Source organism: Salminus brasiliensis, chromosome 25, assembly GCF_030463535.1.
Source record: "Salminus brasiliensis chromosome 25, fSalBra1.hap2, whole genome shotgun sequence".
Lineage (NCBI taxonomy): Eukaryota > Metazoa > Chordata > Actinopteri > Characiformes > Bryconidae > Salminus > Salminus brasiliensis.
In genome coordinates, this window is record NC_132902.1 from 1,174,965 (window position 1) to 1,202,853 (window position 27,889).

The following is a 27,889-nucleotide window of genomic DNA, read 5'->3' on the forward strand; positions in this document are numbered from 1 at the left end:
GCGCCAATGAGAGCAGTGGCGTGGAAGCGCCCGCCCACTTCTTAGCCAATGAAATGAGGCGCGCGTGTGTGTGTGTGTGTGTGTGTGTGTGTGTGTGTGTGTGTGTGTGTGTGTGTGTGTGTGTGTGCGCGTGCTGAATGTCCGTCAGGCTTCATAAAGCTGTGAGGGGAAGAAAGAAGGAGCCTCGCGCGGTGTCTCACGGGCTTCAGCGCCGGCGCGTGCTGTGGAGGCGCCTATGCTAAGCTAACAGTTGTTCTGCGCTCAGCAGGCGCGCGCGGACGGCGGGTTCTGAGGGTCCGCCAGCAGCCCGGGAGTCGTGAGTACCGCCGCTCGGGAGCTCTCTCTCTCTCTCTCTCTCTCTCTCTCTCTCTCCGTGTGTGTGTGTGTGAGTGTGTGTGAGTGTGTGTGTGTGTGAGTGTGTGTGTGTCGGACTAGCTTCGGTTCCAGCACCGGAGCGGAGGAGCATCAGTGGAGCCGCCGCCGCTTCCCTCCTCTCCTCCTTCAGCCCATGCTTTTGTCCAGGGGGGGGTTAGGGTGGGGGTGAGGGTGGGGGTGAGGGTGGGGGTGGTGGGGGTGGTGGGGGTGGTGGAGCTGCAGGGCAATGGTGGATCAGTGCTTCTCAGGCTCTCCTTCTGAAACAGCCTCGAGTAGAGCTGAGAGGGTGGAGGAGCTGGAGGTTGGAGCTGGAGGTTGGAGCTGGAGGTTGGAGCTGGCCTACACAGCTACATCAGCTCTTACTGGAGCAGCGGGCTTTAGAGGGGCTGGGAATATTTATTATAATAATAATAATAATAACAACAATACATATATTACTAATAAAACATAAGTAAAAATAAATATAATTCAAATTAAATATCAATTAATAATAAAATAATGTAATTAAAATTAAATATAATTAAAGATAAATATAATATAATTATAATAATAATAATATAAACAATAAAAACAACAATACATATATTACTAATAAAAACATAAGTAAAAATAAATATAATAATTATTATTATTATTAAGTTATTTGCGTTTCCTCCAGTAACATGTTATTGTTACAAAACATACTGCTCACTTATTAGTTATTATTAACTTCCTTCTTGTTGTTATTAATAATAATAGTATTATTAAAGGTAATATCTGATCTTGTAATTAATAATTGTATATTTTACTACAGCAGGAATTATTATATTTATTTCTTGAGTTTCACATTTAATCCAACTCTAACTATTTAAGTTTTGATAAAATGTATCTATAAAGCAGATTTATAAATTATTTATTATAATATTTGCAGAATATATATAGTGAATATTAGTTACCTTTGGAAACTGAACGGCAGCTTTTGTTTTTATGAGCTGAATATAATAAGAGGGATAGGAAGGAGAGGCGTGTAAAATACAGTATTTATAAACATAGAAATATAGATTAAAATACTACATTAATATTGTTATTATTATTAGTGGTACGTGTTTTTTTATCATCACCATCGTTATTGTTTATGTTACTGCTTTGAATAGTAATGCTACTAACTCTGCTAATAATAATAATGTGTTTAGTGTAAAATACTAACAGACTATATTATTTTTATTATTATTATTATTATTATTATTATTAGTTACTCCATGATACAGTTACACTTATACTTACACTGCAAGTGACAATAACAGCAACAACAATACTAATGCAATTAGTGTAAATATTGATGTACACTATGCTGTTACTATGATTATTACTATTAGTTATAGTTATGGTACCATAGTTACCATAGTTACGATTGACCGTTGACCGACTGCTTCTAGGAGGATTTTTACACTTAGTGTAAAATGCTTAAATTATATATAAACTATATTATTATTATTCTTATTATTAGCAGTAGTAATATTAATATTCATAATAATAAACTAGGTATTGCTATTACTACTATTATTATTATTATTATTATTAGCAGTACCGTAGTAGTAGTGGTAGCGTTTTTGACTAGTAATGTCAACAATAACTAATAACTACACTAATTAAAACCATACTGCTACTACTGCAAATAATAATGTTATTAATAATAACAATAATAATTTAGTCTTCATTCTTTACACTAAGTGTATTATTATTATTATTATTATTGTTATTGTTGTTGTTTTTATTAACCACTTTGAGCATATGTATGTGAATAATACTATGCAAATGATTAATTACTATTATTAGTAGCAGCAGTAGCGTTACTATTAGTAACGGATATAGCAGTAATGTCAACAATAACTGTAAAAATAATAATTAAAAACACTAATAATACTAATATAGTCATACAGTTTTTATTTTATTTTTAATTTTTGTTTTATTTGATTCAGTTATTATTAGTAGTATTGTTGTTTTTTAATAATTAAAAATAGTACTAATTTAAATAATAATAATAATAATTTCTTACATGTGTATAAGTGTATTATTATTATTATTATTATTATTTAATTTTGTTGTTGTTTTTATTAACAACTTTGATCATATGTGTGTGAATCTGATGTTTTCACTATGTTATTATTAGTAGTATTAATATCAGTAATATTAGTATTGTTGTATATTAGAATTCTTTCTAGAATTATAATATATAATATATATAATAATAATAATACCTGAATAGTGACTGAGTTTTAGGACGGTCTGCAGATGAAGGGATTAAAACACTGGGTAATGGTTTGCTCTCTTCCTCTCCCACGGCAGGTTCGGCCCGAGGCACCGGGGACACTACCGGCTTTCCTTATCGAGGTCAGCGATCATCTCCGTCATCTGTTCCCCGGCTCTGGAGAGTGAAGGTATGGACTCAGCTTGTCCACTCGCTGAGTGTATTTCTGCTGACTGACGACCCTCTTCCTCAAGAAGGTCGCGTAAGGTCAGGCCTGTATGTTGTTCAGCGAGTGTGGTCAGCTCTAATGATGCAAGTGCTGCAGTTCCAGAGCTTGACAGTAAGGGTTTCCTCCCATGGCCATCAGTTGGAGACTTGCTGGGACGGTCCTGGACCTGGTGTCTGATTTCTGCTTTTCTGAGATATCTTTAAACCCCTTTTCAGATTGGGGGGGGGGGGGTTGATGCTGATCTGCTCTAGAGAGTCCTATTCTATTGGCAGTACTTCTCTCTTTCTCTACAGGCATCATAAAGATTGAATGCATTGCTCAGAAAGGGGTGTCCACAAACTTTAGATTTTTGATTTAATCTAACTGTAGTCAGTGTGGGTCGCTCCTGGGCGGATGTGCCTCACTGATGCTGGAGCATGAGTTTCAGCTTCGCGGGCTCGTTTCAGGCGGCGTACAGTTTTCGAGAGCGCGTTGGGTGCGAGACAGGCAGTGAGAGAGCCTGCGAGCGAGCAGACCCTCCGGCCCGCTTGCCCGGCTAATGAGGACGGACGTGGAGCCCGGAGTGTTTCGCCCCTTTAGCCCTGTCACAGAGCGTATCTCCTGCGCCGACTGCTGAATTCAGACCAGTCACGAACGCGGCGGGGCAACGGCCAAAATAAAAAAAAGGAGAAGAAGAGAGAGGGTGAATCATCTGGCTGCGGACCCGTGATTCAGCGGCGGGTGAGTTTGGGGGGAAGAGTAAAGGCCATGATGCTTTTTTTAATAGAGAGGGAGAGAGAAGAGAACCGCGTATAGCCAAAACACACCAGACACCATGTCCAATTATTTATGGACACCTGTAGAGAAGTACTGCCAGTAGAGTAGCACATTCTGCAGGAGCAGATCTACCTGATGAGCCTATTGGCTCCATGCCTAATCATGCCAGGCGTGGGCTAGAGCAGTGAGAAAAGGTACTCTCTTTGGACAAAAGTATTGGGACACCCTCTCAAGGGTATTTTGTTGGAGTAACTGTCTCTGTCAACTGTGACTTTCTGCTAGATTTTAGAGGATGTTAGTGAGGTCAGGATGTTGGATGATGATGATGATGATGATCACCACCCCACCTTCATCATCATCCCCAACTCCCCAACTCATCCCATCCAAAAGTACAGGATGGAGCTCCACCACCATCATTCTAGAGAGCACAGCTCCTCCACTGCTCCACAGCTCCTCAATGCTGGGGGGCTTCATATACCCCTCTATAGCCCACGCCTGGTGTACTGATAAATAAAATAAAAATAAAATCAGGTTGATCTGCTCCAGAGGGTACTATTCTATTGGCAGTACTTCTCTGCTACAGTGACTAGACAAGCCGAATTCATGAATTAGAAGGGGTGTCCACAAACATTTGGACGCATAGTGTAGTTTGGAGGAAAAGGGGTGCAGAATTTCTGTAGAGGGAGGAGTGTGGACAGACCGAGCGCAGTTGGGATTGATGGGGCAAGTTTGAAACTGTGTGTGTGTGTGTGTGTGTGTGTGTGTGTGTGTGTGTGTGTGTGTGTGTGTCCATCCCTTTATCCTCACATGTCCGAGGCTCTGAGCAGCAGCAGCTAAAATCCAGAGACGTTTGCGTGCAGACTTCATCGCCGCAGGGGCCGAGAGTGAGCTTCATCTCCAGCATAGTTTCCACCAGAGCTGGGTAATATGACTGTTAGTGCTTATTAAACACTGATCAGCTGCAGGGTTCATTACTAACAGTGTAATTAGCCTGGGTTAATTAGATGAAGAGCAGCAGATGCTGAGTATGCTGTCGCTACGGATGTTTTTAGTCTGTGATTACACGTATCGTGATAAATATCTTGATATGGTATTTTTAACCATATCACCCAGCCCTAGTTTCCACTCTTGCCCCAAATGTCGAAGATCAGATGTTGAAGGTGTCTGCAGGTCCTTTATTTCAGCACTATGCTTTCGCTTTAACGTTCGAGGAACTGGGAATTAGGGCTGGGCGATATGGGAGAAAGAAAATATTGTGATATTTAAACTTTTCCACAATATTCTTAACGATTAATGTGATCACAGACAAAATGCCTCAGTAGTAACCGAATTTTAAAAGCTACCATCCAGACACTTTCCTGTACATCTCTCCTTATCGTACTTATCCACTATGAATTGTTCAGTATCTACTATGAATTATTCAATATCCACTATGAATTATTCAGTATCTACTATGAATTATTCAGTATCCACTATGAATTATTCAGTATCCACTATGAATTATTTAGTATCTACTATGAATTATTCAGTTACTACTATAAATTATTCAATATCCACTATGAATTATTCAATATCCACTATGAATTATTCAGTAACTACTATGAATTATTAAATATCCACTATGAATTATTAAATATCCACTATAAAGTATTCAGTAACTACTATGAATTATTAAATATCCACTATGAATTATTCAGTAACTACTATGAATTATTCAGTAACTACTATGAATTATTCAATATCCACTATGAATTATTCAGTATCCACTATGAATTATTCAGTAACTACTATGAATTATTAAATATCCACTATGAATTATTCAATATCCACTATGAATTATTAAATATACACTATGAATTATTCAGTAACTACTATGAATTATTCAATATCCACTATAAATTATTCAGTAACTACTATGAATTATTAAATATCCACTATGAATTATTCAGTATCCACTATGAATTATTCAGTAACTACTATGAATTATTCAATATCCACTATGAATTATTAAGCCAGTCTAATTACACTGTTAGTAATTAAGCGTGCAGTTGGTCAGTGTTTAAGCGCTGACCATATCCTCGATATGCGTAGACTAACACAGTAAGGAAATGGATCACGATACGAGAAATATTGTCCTATTGCCCAGCTCTACTGGACGAGCCTCAAGCCTTCAACGAATCCGTCCATGACGAGCCTCAAGGCTTACCGTAAGGCCAGTGGGCGGACTGTCCTCTACTGGTGTGACGTTCTAACGCTCTCGATTCAAGGTCTCTCCTCTCTGCTCTCCGATACAGCCTTCGAGCAGCTCTGGCCTTGGGCTTTGGGTTCACACCCGCTGAAACTACAACAGCAGCTGAAATTATGGTCTCCCAGCAGTCAGTTCCACCCGAACCACGTGTTATTTACGCAGCGCTCTCAGCAGCTCCTCTGTTTGCAGTGACTGCCGTTTAATTAATCTCCACCCTAACCCCCGAAGTGCAGCCTAATTCATCTCCTTCTCAGGCGATGCCGGACCGCCGGGCCGCAATTAACCGCAGCTGACCCCAAACTGTCCCCTCGTCCAGACTGAAAGAACGGATTCGGTTAAACTGAGGGCTGGGGGGGGGGTACACAAGCCATTCACATCAGCAGCAGTCCCTCAGAGAGACGTCCAGCCTCTGCTGAGATAAACTGTGCTTAAACCTTTTAACTGCAGGCTTATTATTCAGTAGCTACATAGAGCTACTCGGTATCAAAATCAAAAATCAAATCAAATCAAATCAATCTAAAATGTAAAAATCTACATTTAAACTTAACTAAACCTTAACTTAATGAAGTAAAGTGCAAAAGTGCAAAAGAAAAATAGAATAAAAATGAAGAAAATAAAAATAGAATAAGTTACATTTAAGTTAAAGAATAAAATATAAAAATATGAAAATATAGAAATAAGCAAAAAAAATACAAAATACAAATATACAAATATATATACAGAGATGAAATGCGTGTCTGTGTGTGTGTGTATGTATATATATATATATATATATATATATATATATATATATATATATATATATATATATATACACACATACATACATATGTACATATTTATCTGTATGTAAGTGTATGTGTGAGTTAAAAGAAATATTTTCATTGTTGTCCGTAGTGTGTTTTCCGTGAGCCATGGTTGTGTATTGTAGTGAGTGAGGGTCCAGTTTGTGTATGTAGATACTTTGATTTAGTGTCCTAGTCCCTGTCCCCATTCAGGGCACTGATGGCTTGTGGAAAGAAGCTCCTCCTCATTCTCTCTGTGTTAGCCTTCAGGGTTCTTAAGCGTTTCCCCGAGGGCAACAGAGAGAACAGTCCATTGTTGGGATGACTGGGGTCCTTCACAATCTTCTTGGCCTTGGTCCAACACCGCTTCTTGTAGATGGACTGCAGGTCAGGAAACTCCATCCTAGTGATTCGCTCTGCTGAACGTCTCACTCGTCGTAGCGCTTGCCTGTCCTGCTTGGTGCTGTTCCCAAACCAGACTGTGATGTTCCCCGTGAGGATGCTCTCGATGGTGCAGGAGTAGAAGGATCGTACTCGGTATCCAGTATGAATTTAAACAGGGTCCAAAATGTGTTACTTAGGATCTGGTATTCACTGTGAGTTGTTTAGTATCTACTATGAATTATATAGTATCCACTATGAATTATTCAGTATCCATTATTAATTATTCAGTATCCATTATGAATTATTCAGTATCTACTATGAATTATTCAGTATCCACTATGAATTATTCAGTATCTATTATGAATTATTTCATATCCATTAATAATTATTCAATATCCAGTATGAATTATTCAGTATCTACTATGAATTGTTCTGTATCCATTATGAATTAGTCAGTATCCAGACAGTGAGATGCACTCTTTTGTATGTTTGTAAGTGAGCTGGGCTGGGCTGGACTGAGCAATGTGGGCTGGGCCGGGCTGGACCGGGCTGGACCGCAGTGTAAACACAGTGGTGGTTGGCGTTTCAGACGGCAGAATTAACTTACGCTTCATTTGGGCTTCAAGCCCAAACAGCATCAGCCCAATCACTGCTGTGGACATGAGTTTATGCCTGGAGCAAAAACCAGAGCTGTGTGTGTGTGTGTGTGTGTGTGTGTGTGTGTGTGTGTGTGTGTGTGTGACACCCTGGAGCTGAAAGTGATGCAGGGTTTACTCAGATATTACTCACCAATTCAGCAGCCTTATCTAATGACTGAGAGATTTAACTCACTCTGACAGCCTCTCTCTCTCTCTCTCTCTCTCTCTCTCTCTCTCTCTCTCTCTGTCTCTCTCTCTCTCTCTCTCTCTCTCTCTGTCTCTCTCTCTCTCTCTCTCTCTCTCTGTCTCTCTCTGTCTCTCTCTCTCTCTCTCTGTCTCTGTCTCTGTCTCTCTCTCTCTCTCTCTCTCTCTCTCTCTCTCTGGGGAAGGTGGTCTGGAGCGGGACAGGCTGGTTCCTCTTCTGAACGTCAGCAGATGGTGTGAACTGCTGCACCCACAGCCCTGGAGGAGGAGGGGGGGGGTCTGTTATTGAAGTGTATTGAACAGTGTATTGAACAGTTCCTTTATTGATTGGTCCATTGGGCAGACCCAGCTGGAGGCACAGATTTGGAGCCAGTGAACCACAGAGGACTCTCAGAGGTGTGTGGTGGGTGGTGGTGTGGGGGTGGGGGTGTAGGGTGTAGGGGTGTGTACCCCCTGTAGGCTCTCGACAGGCTCCTGATCGCTTACCGGCCGGCACTTGGAAGCCTCGAGTTTGACGGAGTCACAGAGTGTTGGCGGGTTGTCGGCATGGGATGCCAGGTGGTTGCTATGGGGTTGCTAGGTGGTTCCTGTGCTGTTTTAAGTGGCTGCTAGGATGTTGGTAGGTGGATGCTGTGGAATGCCATGGAATTGTTATAGGGCTGCTGTAGTGTTTGCTAGGCACGGTATGGCCAAGTAAGGTACTAATGTATCCTTGATGGTTGCTGTGGGGTTGCTAGGTGGTGATTGCTATGATGTTTTAAGTGGTTACTAGGGAGATGCTATAGTGGTTGATATGGAGTTGCTAGGCACTACATGGTATAACGCAGGTGGTTTTAATGTTATGGAAGAATGATGTGTAGTTTAGGAAGCACGTTTTTAGCTTCACAGCTTCTCAGCTTCACACACACACACACTCTCTCTCACACACATGCACACACACACACACACACACACACACACTCTCTCTCACACACACACACACACACTCTTAACCTGATCTTTTATCTTGATCTCTGTGTATTGGTAGACGAGGCCCAGGGGAGCACTAGAGTTACACACTGATCTGAGGTCAGCTCTGTGTGTGTGTGTGTGTGTGTGTGTGTGTGTGTGTGTGTGTTTGTGTGTGTCACTCACTTTGCTGCCCGGCTGGTCCTCAGCTGAGCTCTGGCAGATCTTCTATTCTCTTTGCGTTTACTTTATATGGACAAAAGTATTGGGACACCTGCTCAGTCCCTGTTTCTTCTGAAATCAGCTTCTGTTGGAGTAACTGTCTCTACTGTCCAGAGAAGAAGAAGGCTTTCTGCTAGATTTTGGAAGGAGGAGCATTGCTGTGAGGATTTGATTGCACTCAGCGACAAAAGCTAATATTAGTGAGGTCAGGATGTTGGATGATGATGATCACCACCCCAACTCCCTAACCCATCCCAAAAGTACAGTACTGGATAGAGCTCCTCCCCCACTGCTCCACAGCTCAATGCTGGGGGGGGGGGCTTTATACCCCTCTAGCCCACGCCTGGCATTATTAGGCAGCAGGCTGTGTGTGTGTTTGTGCATTTGCACATCTGTGTCAGCAATAGCTGAATGCATTCATTAGTAGAAGGGGTGTCCACAAACTTTCGGACGTGTAGTGTGGAGGGATGTTTTCACAGCGCTGTACCATTTGTCAAGGTGCATGTATAAGATCTGTCGGTGTGTGTGTGTGTGTGTGTGTGTGTGTGTGTGTGTGTTCATTTTTCTGTGTATTCTTGTTAGGAATGTGAGTGTGGTCAGATGTTTATCAGTGTGATCATATTGCTCTCTCTCTCTCGCTTGCTCGCTCGCTCGCTCTCCAGCTCTGTCTTTACGTAACATTAGTCATAAGTGTGTGGATGTCGCCCCCTGTTGGAGCTCTGCTGCTGCAGCAGACAGACTCAGTCAGAGTGAGGGTTTGGGGGTTCTGGACAGTCGATTATTCCAGTACCACTGATGCCCACTAGGGGGAGCCAGAGGTCTGTCTACCACAGAGAACCAGTACGGCCAGTGAGTGGAAGCACAAGGTAGTGGGTGTTTCTAATAAAGTGGCCAGTGAGTGGAAGCACAAGGTAGTGAGTGTTTCTAATAAAGTGGCCAGTGAGTGGAAGCACAAGGTAGTGGGTGTTTCTAATAAAGTGGCCAGTGAGTGGAAGCACAAGGTAGTGGGTGTTTCTAATAAAGTGGCCAGTGAGTGGAAGCACAAGGTAGTGGGTGTTTCTAATAAAGTGGCCAGTGAGTGGAAGCACAAGGTAGTGAGTGTTTCTAATAAAGTGGCCAGTGAGTGGAAGCAGAAGGTAGTGAGTGTTTCTAATAAAGTGGCCAGTGAGTGGAAGCTCAAGGTAGGGGTTTCTAATAAAGTGGCCAGTGAGTGGAAGCTCAAGGTAGGGGTTTCTAATAAAGTGGCCAGTGAGTGGAAGCACAAGGTAGTGGGTGTTTCTAATAAAGTGGCCAGTGAGTGGAAGCAGAAGGTAGTGGGTGTTTCTAATAAAGTGGCCAGTGAGTGGAAGCACAGGGAGGTGTTTCTAATAAAGTGTCAGTAACAGCTAACTGTCAGTCACTGAGCCTCACTAAAGAACCCACTCCAGGCTGTCGTTCATCCTTCCAGCCACACCCCCTTCTCACTCTCTCTCCCCCTCCCTTCTCCTAAAGTTGAGTGTGTGTGTGTGTGTGTGTGTGAGTGTGTGTGAGTGTGTGTGTGTATATATAGTGGTGTGTGAGCTGTAGCAGGTGGTAGTTATGGCTCTGTCTCAGTGTGTGAACAGCGTGGCTGCGTTCTACTGCCTCATCCGCAGAACGTTCAAACGGAGACGCAAAAAACGCTCAGAGCGCAAAGGTACACAGTGTGTGTGTGAGTGAGTGTGTGTGAGTGTGTGTGAGTGAGTGTGTGTGTGTGTGTGTGTGAGTGTGTGTGTTTGTGTGAGTGTGTGTGTGTGTGTGTGCTGCATTCTGTAGCGTAGAATAGAGATCTGTGCTAATATGGAGCTGTGTTTGGAGCTGTGTTTGGATGGAGTTGTGTGGATGGAGCTGTGTGGATGGAGTTGTGTGGATGGAGCTGTGTTTGGATGGAGCTGTGTGGATGGAGCTGTGTGGATGGAGTTGTGTGGATGGAGCTGTGTTTGGAGCTGTGTTTGGATGGAGTTGTGTGGATGGAGTTGTGTGTGGATGGAGTTGTGTGTGGATGGAGCTGTGTTTGGATGGAGCTGTGTGGATGGAGCTGTGTGTGGATGGAGCTGTGTGTGGATGGAGCTGTGTTTGGATGGAGTTGTGTGGATGGAGCTGTGTTTGGATGGAGTTGTGTGGATGGAGTTGTGTGGATGGAGTTGTGTGGATGGAGCTGTGTGGATGGAGCTGTGTTTGGATGGAGTTGTGTGGATGGAGCTGTGTGTGGATGGAGCTGTGTGTGGATGGAGCTGTGTGGATGGAGCTGTGTGTGGATGGAGCTGTGTGGATGGAGCTGTGTGTGGATGGAGCTGTGTGTGGATGGAGTTGTGTGTTTGGAGCTGTGTTTGGATGGAGTTGTGTGGATGGAGCTGTGTGTGGATGGAGCTGTGTGTGGATGGAGCTGTGTGTGGATGGAGCTGTGTGTGGATGGATATTTTGTGTATTAGTGTTTTATAACATAAATATAATAGATATACAATATAAAAGTTTTAATGCATAATTGTCATAAATTAATTATTATGTAAATTATGTTTATAAATAAATTGATATACTATTAATATTTTTACATAAAAATGTACATATATATATAATACAATCTAATGTCACTGAATTGATGTATTATTGATAAGCTATATATATATAGTATTATATAAAAATTCATTCAAATATAAATACATTTTAAAATAATGGTATATATTGTGTATATATATATATATATTTTGTTTTTGGAAATTATGAATTTTTTGTACAACTATTATTTATTATTACTTTAAGTTACACTATAAATTAGTAATATATTTATTTAATATATATATTTATAAATTAGTAATATATTTGATATAAAAATAGTTTAATTGACTTGACTCAGTCTTATATCGGTCTTGTCCGCTACTGGTCTCAGTCTTGTCTCTGCCTCTGTGTGTGTGTGTGTGTGTGTGTGTGTGTGTGGACATGGGTAACAGTTTGATTAGTGTGTGTTATTGACTCTTGCCTGTGGCTCTCTAAGGAGAGTTGTGCTAAATGAAAGCTGTCACAAAAATTTTCCAGCTGCCACTGGCCACACACACACACACACACACACACACACACACACACACTCACACACACACACACACTGGTACACTACTGTTTATATCATAACTACAGGATTTATTTCTTTATTCCATTTGAACGCATTGTGTTGTAGCTGTATTAGAGGACAATATAGACAGAGCTGTCCATGGTGCTGATTAATACTGTCTATGTAGGGCACTTTCCAGAAAATATTCATATCCACTATGAAGTTGTAATAAGGTTAATATCTAATAATGATAGTATGAAGTTCTAATATCATTAATATCCAGTATGAAGCTCTAATATCATTAATATCCAGTATGAAGTTCTAATAACATTAATATCCAGTATGAAGCTGTAATATCATTAATATCCAGTATGAAGCTCTAATATCATTAATATCCAGTATGAAGTTCTAATATCATTAATATCCAGTATGAAGCTCTAATATCATTAATATCCAGTATGAAGTTCTAATATCATTAATATCCAGTATGAAGTTCTAATAACATTAATATCCAGTATGAAGCTCTAATAACATTAATATCCAGTATGAAGCTCTAATATCATTAATATCCAGTATGAAGCTCTAATAACATTAATATCCAGTATGAAGCTCTAATAACATTAATATCCAGTATGAAGCTCTAATAACATTAATATCCAGTATGAAGCTCTAATATCATTAATATCCAGTATGAAGTTCTAATAACATTAATATCCAGTATGAAGCTCTAATATCATTAATATCCAGTATGAAGCTCTAATAACATTAATATCCAGTATGAAGCTCTAATATCATTAATATCCAGTATGAAGTTCTAATAACATTAATATCCAGTATGAAGCTCTAATAACATTAATATCCAGTATGAAGCTCTAATAACATTAATATCCAGTATGAAGCTCTAATATCATTAATATCCAGTATGAAGTTCTAATAACATTAATATCCAGTATGAAGCTCTAATAACATTAATATCCAGTATGAAGCTCTAATATCATTAATATCCAGTATGAAGTTCTAATAACATTAATATCCAGTATGAAGCTCTAATAACATTAATATCCAGTATGAAGCTCTAATATCATTAATATCCAGTATGAAGTTCTAATAACATTAATATCCAGTATGAAGCTCTAATAACATTAATATCCAGTATGAAGCTCTAATATCATTAATATCCAGTATGAAGTTCTAATAACATTAATATCCAGTATGAAGCTCTAATAACATTAATATCCAGTATGAAGCTCTAATATCATTAATATCCAGTATGAAGTTCTAATAACATTAATATCCAGTATGAAGCTCTAATATCATTAATATCCAGTATGAAGCTCTAATATCATTAATATCCAGTATGAAGCTCTAATAACATTAATATCCAGTATGAAGATCTCTCTCTCTCTCTCTCCAGGTCGTGTGGGGTTGAGGCTCAGGGGTCAGCAGAAGTGGTTTGGTGTGAGTGTGGATGAAGAAGAGACCATGAAGAGCATGAGTAAGACTGTCTCTCTCTGTCTCTGTCTCTCTCTCTCTCACTCTCTCTCTCTGACTCTCTCTCTCTCTCTCTCTGTCTGTCCCTCTGTCTCCCCCCCACCCCCCACACACTGGTCAGAGCCGCCCTGAAACCCATCAGGAGTCAGTGGTCAGTAAAGCCGAGAGCAGAACCGTTAGATTAGCTGTGTTTGCTGCTAAAGCCCGGATTCAGCGGGCCGGTCAGCAGGCAGCGGGCAGAATAGAGGGGCTGGGATTAGAGGTCCGCCCGGCGCACACGGTGGTCCCTTATTTTTTATTTGTTTGCTGAAAATGGAGGGATTGTCCTTGAGACGGACACAGACGTCCCTCTGTCCACACGCAGGAGGACCGGATTAATCCCGGATGGAGTCTCCGCCTGCATTCAGAACAGAGAGGGTTTGACCTCCTGACTTTGAAGGAAGTGTGATCCACTGTGTGTGTGGGTGGAGTGTGGAGGGGTGGAGGTTATAGGTTCAGAGCTACAGTCTCTCATTAGGGTGAATATTAATAACACTCTAAATGTAGGTATTGTGATATACACTGAGGAGGCGGAGCTACAGTCTCTCATTAGGGTGAATATTAATAACGCTCTAAATGTAGGTATTGTGATATACACTGAGGAGGCGGAGCTACAGTCTCTCATTAGGGTGGATATTAACACTCTAAATGTAGGTATTGTGATATACACTGAGGAGGAGGAGCTACAGTCTCTCATTAGGGTGAATATTAATAACGCTCTAAATGTAGGTATTGTGATATACACTGAGGAGGCGGAGCTACAGTCTCTCATTAGGGTGGATATTAACACTCTAAATGTAGGTATTGTGATATACACTGAGGAGGAGGAGCTACAGTCTCTCATTAGGGTGAATATTAATAACGCTCTAAATGTAGGTATTGTGATATACACTGAGGAGGAGGAGCTACAGTCTCTCATTAGGGTGAATATTAATAACGCTCTAAATGTAGGTATTGTGATATACACTGAGGAGGCGGAGCTACAGTCTCTCATTAGGGTGAATATTAATAACACTCTAAATGTAGGTATTGTGATATACACTGAGGAGGCGGAGCTACAGTCTCTCATTAGGGTGAATATTAATAAGGCTCTAAATGTAGGTATTGTGATATACACTGAGGAGGTGGAGCTACAGTCTCTCATTAGGGTGAATATTTATTAATAACGCTCTAAATGTAGGTATTGTGATATACACTGAGGAGGCGGAGCTACAGTCTCTCATTAGGGTGAATATTAATAAGGCTCTAAATGTAGGTATTGTGATATACACTGAGGAGGAGGAGCTACAGTCTCTCATTAGGGTGAATATTTATTAATAAGGCTCTAAATGTAGGTATTGTGATATACACTGAGGAGGCGGGGCTACAGTCTCTCATTAGGGTGAATATTAATAAGGCTCTAAATGTAGGTATTGTGATATACACTGAGGAGGCGGAGCTACAGTCTCTCATTAGGGTGAATATTAATAAGGCTCTAAATGTAGGTATTGTGATATACACTGAGGAGGCGGAGCTACAGTCTCTCATTAGGGTGAATATTAATAAGGCTCTAAATGTAGGTATTGTGATATACACTGAGGAGGAGGAGCTACAGTCTCTCATTAGGGTGAATATTAATAAGGCTCTAAATGTAGGTATTGTGATATACACTGAGGAGGAGGAGCTACAGTCTCTCATTAGGGTGAATATTAATAAGGCTCTAAATGTAGGTATTGTGATATACACTGAGGAGGCGGGGCTACAGTCTCTCATTAGGGTGAATATTAATAAGGCTCTAAATGTAGGTATTGTGATATACACTGAGGAGGCGGAGCTACAGTCTCTCATTAGGGTGAATATTAATAAGGCTCTAAATGTAGGTATTGTGATATACACTGAGGAGGCGGGGCTACAGTCTCTCATTAGGGTGAATATTAATAAGGCTCTAAATGTAGGTATTGTGATATACACTGAGGAGGCGGAGCTACAGTCTCTCATTAGGGTGAATATTAATAAGGCTCTAAATGTAGGTATTGTGATATACACTGAGGAGGAGGAGCTACAGTCTCTCATTAGGGTGAATATTAATAAGGCTCTAAATGTAGGTATTGTGATATACACTGAGGAGGCGGGGCTACAGTCTCTCATTAGGGTGAATATTAATAAGGCTCTAAATGTAGGTATTGTGATATACACTGAGGAGGCGGAGCTACAGTCTCTCATTAGGGTGAATATTAATAAGGCTCTAAATGTAGGTATTGTGATATACACTGAGGAGGCGGGGCTACAGTCTCTCATTAGGGTGAATATTAATAAGGCTCTAAATGTAGGTATTGTGATATACACTGAGGAGGCGGAGCTACAGTCTCTCATTAGGGTGAATATTAATAACGCTCTAAATGTAGGTATTGTGATATACACTGAGGAGGCGGAGCTACAGTCTCTCATTAGGGTGAATATTAATAACGCTCTAAATGTAGGTATTGTGATATACACTGAGGAGGCGGAGCTACAGTCTCTCATTAGGGTGAATATTAATAACGCTCTAAATGTAGGTATTGTGATATACACTGAGGAGGCGGAGCTACAGTCTCTCATTAGGGTGAATATTAATAACGCTCTAAATGTAGGTATTGTGATATACACTGAGGAGGCGGAGCTACAGTCTCTCATTAGGGTGAATATTAATAACGCTCTAAATGTAGGTATTGTGATATACACTGAGGAGGCGGAGCTACAGTCTGTTGTTTATTGTGTTTATTTATTTATTCCTACTTTAAAGGCCCTAATTGCTGAACCCGTGACCTTGACAACAACCTTTTCACCCCCTCCCGCAGCCTTCTCCCTGTCTCTCTCTCCCTTTTTTTCTTCCCTCGAGCACCAAATGGAGTAACCTAACGAGCTTTTGCTGCAGGATGTTATAAATGAGAATTTACGCTCAGCTTTGGTAACTGGCCAACTGGAGGTGTGGGTTTCTTTAAAAACCATTCTTCTGTCGTTTAGTCTGTGTATCAACATCCAGCACCCCGACCTCACTGGCTGAACTCAATCAAATCCTCACAGCAGTGCTCCTCCTTCCAAAATCTAGTAGAATGTCCCTTCTTCTCTGGACAGTCGAGACAGTTACTCCAACAAAGGCTGGAGAAACTCTTTTTAATAGCCTTGATTTCAGAGGAAACGGGGAATGAGCAGGTGTCCCAATACTTTTGTCCAAATAGTGTACATGTAGATATTCCAGGCTGAGTGAAAAGGTATGTATTCAAGTCATGCAAAAATCACACTGGACAGCATGAGGACAGTCTTTGACAGCTGTTCAGTGGTTGGACTCTTGTTGGACACTAAGCAGAGTGTCCTCGTCCAGAGCGGCTAGCGCTTGGGTCCGGCTCAAGGACCTTTTGGTGTGGAGTGGAGGGCTCGCCTGGCCGGGAAAGGCATTGCTGTGACCTACCGCCCTACACCAACCTCAGTCTCGTCCCGACTGTAAGACGTCCTTCAAGCTCTGCCTCAGCTTAGCTACTGGTTTTTAAGAGAACCCACATTATCTAGAACTAGTTACAAAGGAGAGATGAACGTATCTCTAAATTTTACATTTACAAGATCCTGCACCGAAGGCGTTGTAAGTTGCTCTCTCTGGGCATCGCAGGTACGTTCACCACCGACGTCAAAGAGAACCGCAATGTGGGAAACCTCTCCTCCAAGGAGGGGCTGGGGGAAGGGCTCCAGCTGGCCAATGGCAGCACGCCGGGCTCAGGCCGGAAGCGGCCGTTGGAGGAGGGCAACAACGGTCACGGCCACTCCAGAAGCTTCCGGCCCAAGAAGCGCAAGAAAACGCCGGGACCCGTTTTGCCCAAGAATGCCCTGATGCAGCTCAACGAGATCAAACCGGGACTGCAGTACAAGCTGCTGTCCCAGACGGGCCCGGTCCACGCACCCGTCTTCGCCATGACCGTGGAGGTCAACGGGCAACTCTTCGAGGGCACCGGGCCGACCAAGAAGAAGGCGAAGCTGAACGTGGCCGAAAAGGCTCTGCGCTCCTTCGTCCAGTTCCCCAACGCCTCCGAGGCTCACCTGGCCATGGGGCGGACGCTGAGCGTCAACACGGACTTCACTTCGGACCAGGACGACTTCCCCGATACCCTCTTTAACGGCTTCGAGACGCCTGTCCCGCCCGAAGATCCGTTCTGCCTGAATTCCAGCGCTAACCAGCCTTTATCCTCCCTGAACCCTGAGCGCCAGCTGCCTGTCCCGCTGACCCACGCCGCCCTCCTCCCTCTGACGCCCGTCCTAACGGCGCCGCCCGTCAGCCACGGCAAGAACGCGGTGATGATCCTCAATGAGCTGCGGCCAGGCCTCAAATACGAGTTCGTGGCCGAGAGCGGCGAGAGCCACGCCAAGAACTTTGTCATGGCCATTACCGTAGACACCCGGGTGTTCCAGGGCTCAGGGCGGAACAAGAAGCTGGCCAAGGCGCGGGCGGCCCAGGCGGCGCTTTCTGGCCTCTTCAACATGCAGCTGGACCAGACCCCCTCCAGGCAGCCCATACCCAGAGATGGCCTGCAGCTACACCTGCCACAGGTAAGAATCAACCACCTGAACCAAACACACCAGCCACTGACAGGTGAGGTGAAGAATAACTGACTATCTAGCGAGCAGTCCACCAGGTCCTGAAGGTGATGTCAGTGGTGTGGTCAGTACCTACCAAAAGTGCTCCGAGGAACCGGCGGCAGGTTCAAGAGCACCCAAAGTTCACTGATGCTCATAAAGGTCCCACCTCACCGCTGGTCCGACTTACTGCTGACTGGCGCACCACCTTTACTGTCCGTTGAACATGGAAGACCCTTAATCCCAGTCCAGGGACCTTCAGGTTGCGGTAGAATGTGATGCTTTTGCTAATTGACTATTAAAGGCTGTAACGCCTTTGAATTCCTCGCATCAGTGGCTTTGTTGATCTGACATTCATCCTCATAAAAGCGCCCGCCAATCTTCATTAGCGCGGATATTAATTAAATCCCAGTCTAATTGTGATTGAGGCGCCTCTGAAAGGGAGTCAGACGGTAAAACCCTTAAGCTTTCCGCTTGCGTCCGCCGCCTTTATTTACGCATCAGATTATCCTGGGCCGTAATCCCCGCCATAACGAGCAGACAAATAAACTAATCTTAATTAACATCAGAGAACTCCGAGCTGCTCAAACAGGAAAACGCATCACTGTCACTTTCCTGTCTACGATACGAAGGATTTCCCTAATGCGTCTGTCCGTTATGCTTTCGCTTTCACGGGTCCGCTGTGTTTCGCACTGAAGCTACGAGGCTAATCTAGCTGACCAGCTAGGGAAGCTTACGCATCGCCATTAGCATGGCGCTAACTGCATGTCGCATAGTCTTGCTTATGTGCTTCCTGACACTCTTGATTCTTCGTCAAGAGCAGGTCTAGACAGTACGGAAAAGAGGTTCTTTAACCCTTTTTTGCTGGTAAATAAAAGGAACCATCCATGAGAACCATCATGCAAGAACCCTAGGAACCCCAGTTTGTCCTTCAGTATCATTCCCATATGTGTGTGTGTGTGTGTGTCAGGTCCTAGCGGACGCTGTGTCTCGGCTGGTGGTGGAAAAGTTCAGCGAGCTGACGGACAACTTCACATCGCCTCACGCTCGGCGGAAAGTGCTGGCGGGCGTTGTCATGACGACAGGTACCTTGTTTTTTTTTTTAAGAACCATTGAAGCATTCGAGAGGTTCTTTGAAGTTCTGTGTAGACCCACTGCTTTTACTAAGGATCCTTTGAAGAAGCGTTTATTTTTACTTACGCTATATATCTATCTAGAACATCAAGGACGAAGTTCTCGGATTTCACGGTGATCGAATCTATAGATCGAATTATTGATAGTTATTTATGATGTTCATAATAGCAGATAATATGTATTGATTAATCGAGAACGGTATTAATTCATGTATTCATTTGTATTAAGTGTTCTTCTCTGGTCTGTGATTGTAAACGTCTGGACGGACAGGGACGGACGTGAAGGATGCTCAGGTGATCTGCGTCTCCACGGGGACCAAGTGCATTAATGGGGAGTACATGAGCGACCGGGGACTGGCGCTGAACGACTGCCACGCAGAGATCATCACACGCCGCTCGCTCATCAGATTCCTCTACAGCCAACTGGAGTACTTCCTCAGGTCGGTCATAACACACCGACACACACACACCTGGACACACACTCGCTCGGACAGTTTGTACAGGCACGTAGGTGAAACCCTAATGAGTTTGGGACTGGGTGCTAGAGATTGTGATAGAGTGTGATTGCATTTGGGTGTAGCCAAAGACCATAGAGTAGCTGAACCTGCAGGTTTATGGAAGCGTACGGTCATACGGGTCTACCAGCAGTGGCTTCCAGGCAAGAACTGATTCTAGAGGTCAGCACAGGTTCTTCACCACCAATTTCTGAAAGAAATGGAGTGAATTTTTTATGGGCTGGGACCCGTATGACCCATATCCACACACCTGCAGATTCAGCTCCTTACTTCACACTGTGGTTTTTGGCCACGCCCAAATGCAGTCCCTCTATTAAGCCAATCATTAACTGTATCTGCTTTGAGACCCATGTCCTACCTGTCCTACACTGCACTGCACTATTCTCATAGTCTGAGGTCACTACTACCACCTTAAACATGCAAGGTGACCCGTTCTTTGACTCATACTGGATGGTTCAGAGTCTGGAACTACATGAGCAAGTCTGTTAGACACTACTGGACACCTCCACACATATCTCCAGAGTAAAACTTGACGACTTTGGGACAGTCTGAGGGACTTAGAAGTAAGGAGGGACACCGTGCCGGATTGATCACGGCTGGACACAGTCCCACCAGGCTGTGGGCTGGAACAATGACTTGATTATGGGGATTATGGGAGTTTGGTATATAAATGTGTGTGTGTGTGTGTGTGTGTGTGTGTGTGTGTGTGTAATCGTTGGGTCATGGCTTGTTTGCAGGGTGTGTGTGTTAAATAGTGATTGAGTGATTGGGCTGATGGGTGACAGAGCGTGAGACCCTTCTGTTTATTTTCAGCTGCAGACTTCATTTATTGGTCAATTCAGCGGCTCTAACGAGATCATACCTTATAGAGGAGTGTGTGTGTGTGTGTGTGTGTGTGATGTGAAATCCAACCATGGGCCCAAGTGTTGTGCAGCACAGTGTGTATTGTATTTCATTGCATTGTCCATTTACTTAAGTGTGTGTGTGTGTGTGTGTGTGTGTGTGTGTGTGTTTTGCAGTAACAATCCTGAAGATCACGGCAGGTCTGTGTTCCGCCAGTGTGAGCCGCACGGTTACCAGCTGAAGGAGGGTGTTCAGTTCCACCTGTACATCAGCACCTCCCCCTGCGGAGACGCCCGCATCTTCTCTCCACACGAGGCCGCCGCCGAGGGTGAGCATCCGAGAGCGTTCCCACACGAGAGTATTCCCTCCCGAGTGATTTCCCACTCGAGAGCGTTCCCACTGGACAGTGTTCCCTCCGGAGAGTGTTCCCAATCAAGAGCGTTCCCTCCCGAGAGCATTCCCTCCCGAGAGCGTTCCCAATCGAGAGCGTTCCCAATCGAGAGCGTTCCCACTCGAGAGCGTTCCCACCCGAGAGCGTTCCCACCCGAGAGTGTTCCCTCCTGAGAGCGTTCCCAATCGAGAGCGTTCCCACTCGAGAGCGTTCCCTCCCAAGAGCATTCCCACTCGAGTGATTTCCCACTCGAGAGCGTTCCCACTCGAGAGCGTTCCCACTCTAGAGCGTTCCCACTCGAGAGCGTTCCCAATCGAGAGCATTCCCACTCGAGAGCGTTCCCTCCCGAGTGATTTCCCACTCGAGAGCGTTCCCTCCCGAGAGCGTTCCCAATCGAGAGCGTTCCCTCCCGAGTGATTTCCCACTCGAGAGCGTTCCCAGTTCAGTTTAGTTCAGTTTAGTTCAGTTCAGTTTAGTTTAGTTCGGTTTAGTTCAGTTTAGGTTAGTTCAGTTTAGTTTAGTTCAGTTTAGTTTAGTTCAGTTCAGTTTAGTTTAGTTTAGTTTAGTTCAGTTCAGATTAGTTTAGTTCAGTTCAGATTAGTTTAGTTCAGTTTAGATCAGTTTGGATAAGTTTAGTTCGGTTTAGTTTAGATTAGTTTGATTTAGTTCAGTTCAGTTTAGTTTAGTCTAGTTCAGTTTAGTTTAGTTTAGTCTAGTCCAGTTCAGTTTGGTTTAGTTTAGTCTAGTCTAGTCTAGTCCAGTTCAGTTTAGTTTAGTTTGGTTTAGTTTAGTTTGGTTTAATTTAGTTCGGTTTAATTTAGTTCAGTTCAGTTCAGTTTAGGGAGGTTCTCGTTCCTCGTGCTCTTGAGGAGATTCTCATATTGAATCTTGGTTTCTGTAGCTGGATCTTCTTCAGCCTCTTGGGGGAGATTCTCCTTTTGAGTCCTGATACTCTCAGTGGTTCTTCCTCTTGATCCTAGTGCCGTTCTTCTTTTGAGTCTTTGGTTTCTTTTGGTGATTCTTTAGCTGAGTTTTTAATTCAGTTCTTTTTAATTCAGTTCATTTTGATTCAGTTAGGTCCATAATCACTAGAGATTTACTTAGGTAGATAATTTTTTTTAGCATGTTAGGAGGAATGTAATGAATATGAAAATGTATAAATAAATAATGCCGTGACAGGGTGTGTGTGTGTGTGTGTGTGTGTGTGCACCACAGCAATCAATATGGATTATATGAAAATCTCTAGGCCTCAGCGCAGAGACTGGCTGATTAGCCGCCTCTCTGTGTAATCCTGGGCATGACAGACGCATGGTGGACGCATTCCCCTGTCACACACTGATAAACACTGAGCTAGCAGCAGCTGCAGTCCGTATCGCAGCGCCGATCTCCGGCGACTCCGCTGATAGGCTGACGTATCTGCGACAGCTGCCTCCTCTGTCACCACTGTCTCTATCGAACAATAGCCACAGAAGCCGCGGCGCTGCGCCTCTGTCCGTCAGGCTCGTTTCCGGTAAAGGCCTCGTTTCCTCACCGATAATTCGATCGGCCTTATCGAGGATTTCCAACACATTGGTAAACGACGGGTGTTGGAGTCAGTAGGAGGTAAAGCAGCACTAACATCTCCCGAACCCGGAGCTGATGCAGGTGGATGCTAACTGAAGAAGCCCATACCGTTCCTTTTTTCATGCTCTTAGCAAGTCTCGGTTCCTCTCAGGGGTCCGACCTCATGCTCTGGTTCGAGGTCCATCTTACGCTTCTCTTTTTTTTGCAGATCAGGGCGACAGGCACCCGAACAGGAAGGCCAGAGGGCAGCTGCGGACCAAGATCGAGTCAGGGGAGGGGACCATTCCTGTGCGCACCAGCAACACCATCCAGACCTGGGACGGGGTTCTGCAAGGGGAGAGACTGCTGACCATGTCCTGCAGTGACAAGATTGCCAGGTATGACCTGCCCAGTTCCACCCACTGGCCACTTTATTAGAAACCCCTCTCCCATAGCTCCACCAGTTGGTGGTCCTCTGGTCAGAAACTGGCCTGTGATGAATGTACATCAGGACAGTGACCTGTAAGGCAGGTGGGCCTGTGGAAGCGTGAGGTGGGGGTTTCTAGAAGGGTGAATGGTGGGTGTAAATACTTGCACCTGAGCTTTTCTCCAGTTTCTCTTTTTTTTGTTGTTGCTATAAACAGCCACTGATTGGACCCTGGAGTGTTTCTGGCGTCAGGATGTTCTTGTAGATGACGAGGTGGCGTATTCCTCTTAGACGTGCATTTAGCATCATGCGCTCGTGTGAGCTGTCATCAGTCAGACTGTTTGCAGCTGTATCTTCACACACACTCCTGATGATTGGTATTCACAAATTCACTGCTGACATCAGGTGGTCTGCTATTTCTACTTTGCTGGTTGATTACACTCATGGGGTGAAGTAAACCCCCCCTCCTCCTCTAAACACACACATACACAGGTTTGTTTTTGTACCTTGTTAGGACATGGAGACTCATGCTGTCGAGTCCTAGTCCAAGAGTTCGAGGCGAGTCAGAGTACACATACTATCAAGTCCAAGACAAGTCTAAGTGTATTCTGACTCGTCTTAAACTCAGTGGTATTTATGTTCTGACTTGTCTTGGACTTAAATACCATTAGGTTCTGATTACAGCTCTGATAACGACACTTACAGAGGCAGTTGACCTCCCGAGACACACACACACACACACACACACACACACACACACGTTAATTCTCTCACACACACATTTGAACACATGTACACACTCATAAGAATAGCTGCGATATTTTGCTGTGTATGCCTCACCTCTCTCTCTCTCTCTCTCTCTCTCTCTCTCTCTCTCTCTCTCCTGCAGATGGAACGTTGTGGGGGTGCAGGGTTCTCTCATGAGTTACTTTTCAGGGCCGATCTATTTCTCCAGTATAATCTTGGGAAGTTTGTACCATGCGGATCATCTATCCCGGGCCATGTACCAGCGGATCGCAGACATAGAGGAGTTACCCCAGCCTTTTAACCTCAACCGACCACTGCTCAGCGGTAAGACCACCCAACTCACCCAACCATCATATATCCAGTATGAAGTTCTAATAACATTAATATCCAGTATGAAGCTCTAATAGCATTAATATCCAGTATGAAGCTCTAATAGCATTAATATCCAGTATGAAGTTCTAATAACATTAATATCCAGTATGAAGTTCTAATATCATTAATATCCAGTATGAAGCTCTAATATCATTAATATCCAGTATGAAGTTCTAATAACATTCATATCCAGTATGAAGTTCTAATATCATTAATATCCAGTATGAAGCTCTAATAACATTAATATCCAGTATGAAGCTCTAATATCATTAATATCCAGTATGAAGTTCTAATAGCATTAATATCCAGTATGAAGTTCTAATAACATTAATATCCAGTATGAAGCTCTAATATCATTAATATCCAGTATGAAGCTCTAATATCATTAATATCCAGTATGAATTTATAATAACATTAATATCCAGTATGAAGTTCTAATATGATTAATATCCAGTATGAAGCTCTAATAACATTAATATCCAGTATGAAGCTCTAATAACATTAATATCCAGTATGAAGCTCTAATAGCATTAATATCCAGTATGAAGTTCTAATAACATTAATATCCAGTATGAAGCTCTAATAGCATTAATATCCAGTATGAAGTTCTAATAACATTAATATCCAGTATGAAGTTCTAATATCATTAATATCCAGTATGAAGTTCTAATAACATTAATATCCAGTATGAAGTTCTAATATCATTAATATCCAGTATGAAGTTCTAATAACATTAATATCCAGTATGAAGTTCTAATAACATTAATATCCAGTATGAAGCTCTAATAACATTAATATCCAGTATGAATTTATAATAACATTAGCAGTATCTCTCTCTCTCTGCAGGTATCAGTAATGCGGAGGCCAGGCAGCCTGGGAAAGCTCCTAACTTCAGCGTGAACTGGACGGTTGGAGATCAGGGGTTAGAGGTCATTAACGCCACCACTGGGAAGGACGACCTGGGGCGACCGTCCCACCTCTGTAAACATGCGCTGTACAGTCGCTGGGTCCGCCTACACACGAAGGTGCAGGGCAACACTTAATCCTGTGTAACAGTCGCTGCTCTTATTACTCTGTCGCTACAACTGTAGGATTAGCGGTTGAGCTAATTAAATAGCACAAATGCTGTTCCTACTAACACTGCGCTTACCTCACACTGTCCCTCAGTACTGTCCTTCAGACTTGAGTCAGACTCGCATCCCTAAGTCTTGAGACTCGACCTGAACTTATACTCTCTAGAATCGAGTCAGACACACATCCCAGATACTCAAGACTCAGCTCGAACTCAAACCCAGTGACAAATTACTCGGCTTGGACTTGTAGCCTAGAGACTCTGTAGCTACGAAGGGATACATCTTTGGGCAGAGGCAGAGTACAGGTAGGGTAACTAACTCTCTCTCTCTCTCTCTCTCTGTCTCCCTCAGCTCTCCCAGACTCTAAGGATCAGAGGGGACCGTCTGGCTACGTACCACGAGGCCAAACAGGGGGCGGTGGAGTACCACTCAGCCAAACAGACTCTGATTAAAGCCTTCCAGAAAGCAGGCCTGGGGGCCTGGGTGAAAAAGCCCATCGAACAGGACCAGTTCTCCCTCACCCAGTGAGACGGGGAGGCGGAGCGAGGAAGGCAGGGGCGGGAGCATGAGGGGACTGTTTGTACCAAGTGGTTCAGCTTTACATGAGCGGCACGTTTCCCTTTACGTTTATGTCTGCGTGTGTGTGCTACTGTTTTTTTATACGTTTTAATAACCATCTGTGGTTTTCTACTGCAAGTCGCTACTACAAGCTCAGAAGAATCAGGTCTAGGTCATTTGCGTCAAGTCAGTGTAATATTTTATGCTAATATGTTGTTGAGGTTTTAAGTTAATGCTAATGTCGGACCACAGATAATTAGCGGGGATGCTAATTAGGTTTTTGATGCTCGTTGTTATAGAGTTTATTTAGAATAATTTTGACAACTGGATTATGATTAAGGCGGCAGCTTTTTCCTCTTACGTATACAATATGTCATCCAGTTAAAAAATTTCCCAGTCGTAAGTAATGCGTAGCACTTTCCTGGAATGTTGTTTTCGTTATTATTATTATTATTATTATTATTATTATTGCTGTCATTTGTAATCTTGTCATTTTACACATTCCCAAACTCATATTCTCCATGAAATCATCCATGATACTAATGGAGAATTTAGATCCAGAGCTTGGTCCAGAAAGCAAAAAATCCACCCCAGGATTGTGTTGGGTGGATTTTTACTTTCCGGACCTGAATTTTTCATCTTCAGAAATGAATGTCTCTAAAATTCCCTTTAATATTGAAGATTTGGGAGAAAACACAGACCTTCACTTACCATGTGAATGAAGGTCAGGTGTGAAAGGCACTGTCCAGCCTAAACTGGAATTTTGACTACTGTTGATCACCTAAATTGAATGTTAGAAGTAAAACCCAAAATGCTCTACGCTTGTTGATGTTACCATGGTTACAGCTCAATTTTTGTTATTAAAGACGGCTACTGTAATTCTAAACATGGTTTCCTTATTGGACTGTATGCAACATAGGTCACTGACGCGAGTAGCTCCTCCCTCTCTGTTTCGCAGTTTGCGTGGGATAATAGCGTCCATCGTAACCACGTTCAAAAACTGAAATATTTGTTTTTGTTTTGAAATATTGTCAAATTGTGGATTTTTTTTGAGTATACTCAACTTTGCACTTTTATCTAATTACTCACTACATACTCAAATACTAGTTAGTATTACTAAGAAGTACGCAATTGGGACGCACCCATGAAGTGAAGTATTGGCGAAAATTTAAAGGTTACTTGTATTACAGAGGTGGGCCAATGTAGTGTTGGGAGTCTTGCCCAAGGACTCTTATTGGTGTAGCCCAGCATAGTCACCCAGACCAGGACTCGAACCCCGGTCTCCCACATGGTGTGGTAGCTCACTGGCAGGTAATGGTGTTATCTGTTGCACCACACCAACCAGGTTTAGCTATGTGAAGTACTTTTCTAGGCAATAGTAGATCCAGTTCTGTCCGGTTTGCAGGGGAATACTCTACAGCCGTGATCTGCTCATGCTAATCGCTAAGCACTAAAAGTCAACACAAAAGGCTAACAGGTAGACAGGGAAGAAATAAACCCTTCGAGACGAAACTATGAATTAAAATACACTTCTGCTTATCTTATCTGGCTTGCGAGGTTCTGGTTCATCCTTTTTTTCCTCACTTAATCCCTCAGCGCCGTTGTGTTTTCTTGTGGAAGCGCAGTCAGGTGGAGCAGAAGCTCCAGGAACGTCTGGAAACTTTTAAATGAAGGATATGAAGAGCTAGCTGAGCAGGTTTAATTTAGCTCAACGAACCAATAATGTTGCTTTTTAAAATAAGACTATAATAACTCATTTACTCACAAACCCGAATTGCGTCGTAGACCATGCTATTAACGTGGTCTTAATCACCATGACTAGCATGAAATGTTGTTTATCAGCACCTGCAGGCCTGTCGAGAGCCGTCTGCTCTACAGTGCCTTCATTTTCACTCTTGTTGAAACCTGGAAATCATATTTTCACTACAATTTATTGCAACATTTGGTGGAAAGTCATTTGAATAGCTTTAAAAAAAAAAAAAACGCCTTCCGCTAAAAGACGTGCCATTAAAATGAAGTAAAAAAACTCAAATCCACTTCAATATATGTTTGACACTTGTTCCTAATCATATGGAAATAACTACTACCCATCTTTGA

General features: G+C 42.9%; 2 protein-coding genes across 4 annotated transcripts in view; both read left to right on the forward strand.

Moving 5' to 3' along the window:
• The window catches only part of nab1a (NGFI-A binding protein 1a (EGR1 binding protein 1)), a 130,692-nt gene extending 120,677 nt beyond the window's left edge, over positions 1–10,015 (forward strand). Inside the window, exon 9 of the transcript XR_011978541.1 lies at positions 9,883–10,015. The gene's annotated coding sequence lies outside the window, so the exon portion shown is untranslated. The remainder of the gene's footprint in view (positions 1–9,882) is intronic.
• adarb1a (adenosine deaminase RNA specific B1a) lies at positions 130–26,678 on the forward strand. Of its 3 annotated transcripts, XM_072671595.1 has the most exons (11): positions 130–316; positions 2,701–2,792; positions 13,495–13,575; positions 17,233–18,164; positions 19,162–19,276; positions 19,596–19,764; positions 20,859–21,010; positions 22,845–23,013; positions 23,932–24,113; positions 25,008–25,186; positions 25,586–26,678. In XM_072671595.1, the coding sequence occupies exons 3-11, from the start codon at positions 13,563–13,565 to the stop codon at positions 25,760–25,762; spliced, it is 2,088 nt and encodes a 695-aa protein (XP_072527696.1). In that variant the 5' UTR covers positions 130–316; positions 2,701–2,792; positions 13,495–13,562; the 3' UTR covers positions 25,763–26,678. The 3 variants fall into 3 exon arrangements, with proteins under 3 accessions (XP_072527696.1, XP_072527697.1, XP_072527698.1); XM_072671596.1 differs by lacking the exons at positions 130–316; positions 2,701–2,792 and adding an exon at positions 4,366–4,509; XM_072671597.1 differs by lacking the exons at positions 130–316; positions 2,701–2,792 and adding an exon at positions 10,029–10,691.
• The last annotated feature ends 1,211 nt before the right edge of the window (positions 26,679–27,889 follow it).